Raw genomic sequence first — 1,540 nt, forward strand, 5'->3', positions numbered from 1 at the left:
CACAGTTTTGTTAGTCGTTCAGTATTGGATTCTATTTGGTTTCTTTCCTTTTTTGGCTGTCATGCGTAAAGCTGCTTTGACTGACTGTGTACAAGTCTGTGTGTGGACGTGTTTTTCTTTCTCTTGGGCAAATTCTTAGAAGTTATACCGCTGGTGGGTAATGGTAACTGTCTGGGGTGGGGGGGTGTATGTGTGTGATTTATATGAAACCACCAGACAGATTTCAGAGACTGTGCCACGTGCATCCCATCCGAATTCCAGCTGTTCCCCGTGCCCACCGACATAAGGTATTTTCAGTCCTTTTAAGCCATTTCTAGTGCTTTCTTGTATGTCTCATTTACATTTTCCGAGTAAGTAATGATGCTGAGCATCTCTTCATGGGCTTTCTTGCCATCCGCATATCAAGAGGAGTAATTATAAAGTTATGAATATAAGCTCAACTTTTTGTTTCCCACAGCTTACTTTTACAACTGCGTATCCGCAGTCTTTCTACTTCTCACTTGGTTTTCAAGCCTCCTGACGTGAGATTTCTCCTTTAGAGAGCAGAAAACGGCTTGGATTGCAGTCTTCCCTACATGGTGTCATGTTGGCTTTCAATCACTCTGCTTCTAATTGGCCCACCTTCTCCTTGCTTGGCATTCCTGGTCTGGAGGCTGCCCACATCTGGATCTCCATTCCCTTCTGTCTCCTGTACACCCTGGCCCTGGTGGGCAATGCCCTTCTGCTCCTCCTGGTTAGAGCAGAGCAGAATCTCCACGCGCCTCAGTTCTATTTTTTGGCCGTGCTCGCCCTCACTGACCTAGGCCTTTCGTTGTCGACGATGCCCAGTGTCTTGGCTGTCTTCTGGCTTGACGTCCACCGCATCGGCCTGGATGCCTGCCTGACCCAAATGTTCTTCATTCACACCCTGTCCTCCGTAGAATCTGGAGTCCTGGTGGCCATGGCTTTTGACCGCTTGGTAGCCGTCTGTGCTCCACTGAACTACACCAGGATCCTAACCCGCCACACTGTGGCCTGGCTTAGTGGAGCGGCTCTCGTCCGAGGTGCCACTCTGCTGGCCCCTCTGCCTTTTGTCCTTAGGACCTTTCCCTTCTGTGGGGCCACTGGCCTCTCCCACTCTTACTGCTACTACCCGGATGTGCTGAACCTGGCCTGTGGGGACGTCACTGTCAGCAGCGCCTATGAATTGGCGTTTGTACTCTGCACGTTTGCCGCGGATGCTGTCTTTATTCTTGCTTCGTACGTGAAGATCTTGGGGACGCTTCTGAAGCTGGGGCCTCCAGGCCGAACCTGGAAGGCACTGCATACCTGTGCGTGTCACCTGTGCACAGTGTGTGTGTTCTACCTGCCCCTCCTCAGCTTGGCCGTGCTGCACCGGTACACCCACCACACGTCCCCAGTCCTCTACTCCACCATGAGCGACGCCTACCTGCTCGTGACACCGCTGCTCAACCCTCTTGTCTACAGTCTCAAATCCCAGCAGATCCAGGCTGCGCTGCGCAAGCGATTTGGGGTGCAACGTGTCGCTGCTGGAGAATAA

The 1,540-nt window shown here is 51.9% G+C and overlaps 1 protein-coding gene across 1 annotated transcript; it reads left to right on the top strand.

Moving 5' to 3' along the window:
* The first annotated feature begins 583 nt into the window (after positions 1-583).
* Positions 584-1,540, top strand: LOC125110959 (olfactory receptor 51L1-like). Its single transcript, XM_047752659.1, has one exon. It carries the CDS (start codon positions 584-586, stop codon positions 1,538-1,540), a length of 957 nt encoding a protein of 318 aa, XP_047608615.1.

Source organism: Phacochoerus africanus, chromosome 11, assembly GCF_016906955.1.
Source record: "Phacochoerus africanus isolate WHEZ1 chromosome 11, ROS_Pafr_v1, whole genome shotgun sequence".
NCBI classification, from domain to species: Eukaryota; Metazoa; Chordata; class Mammalia; order Artiodactyla; family Suidae; genus Phacochoerus; species Phacochoerus africanus.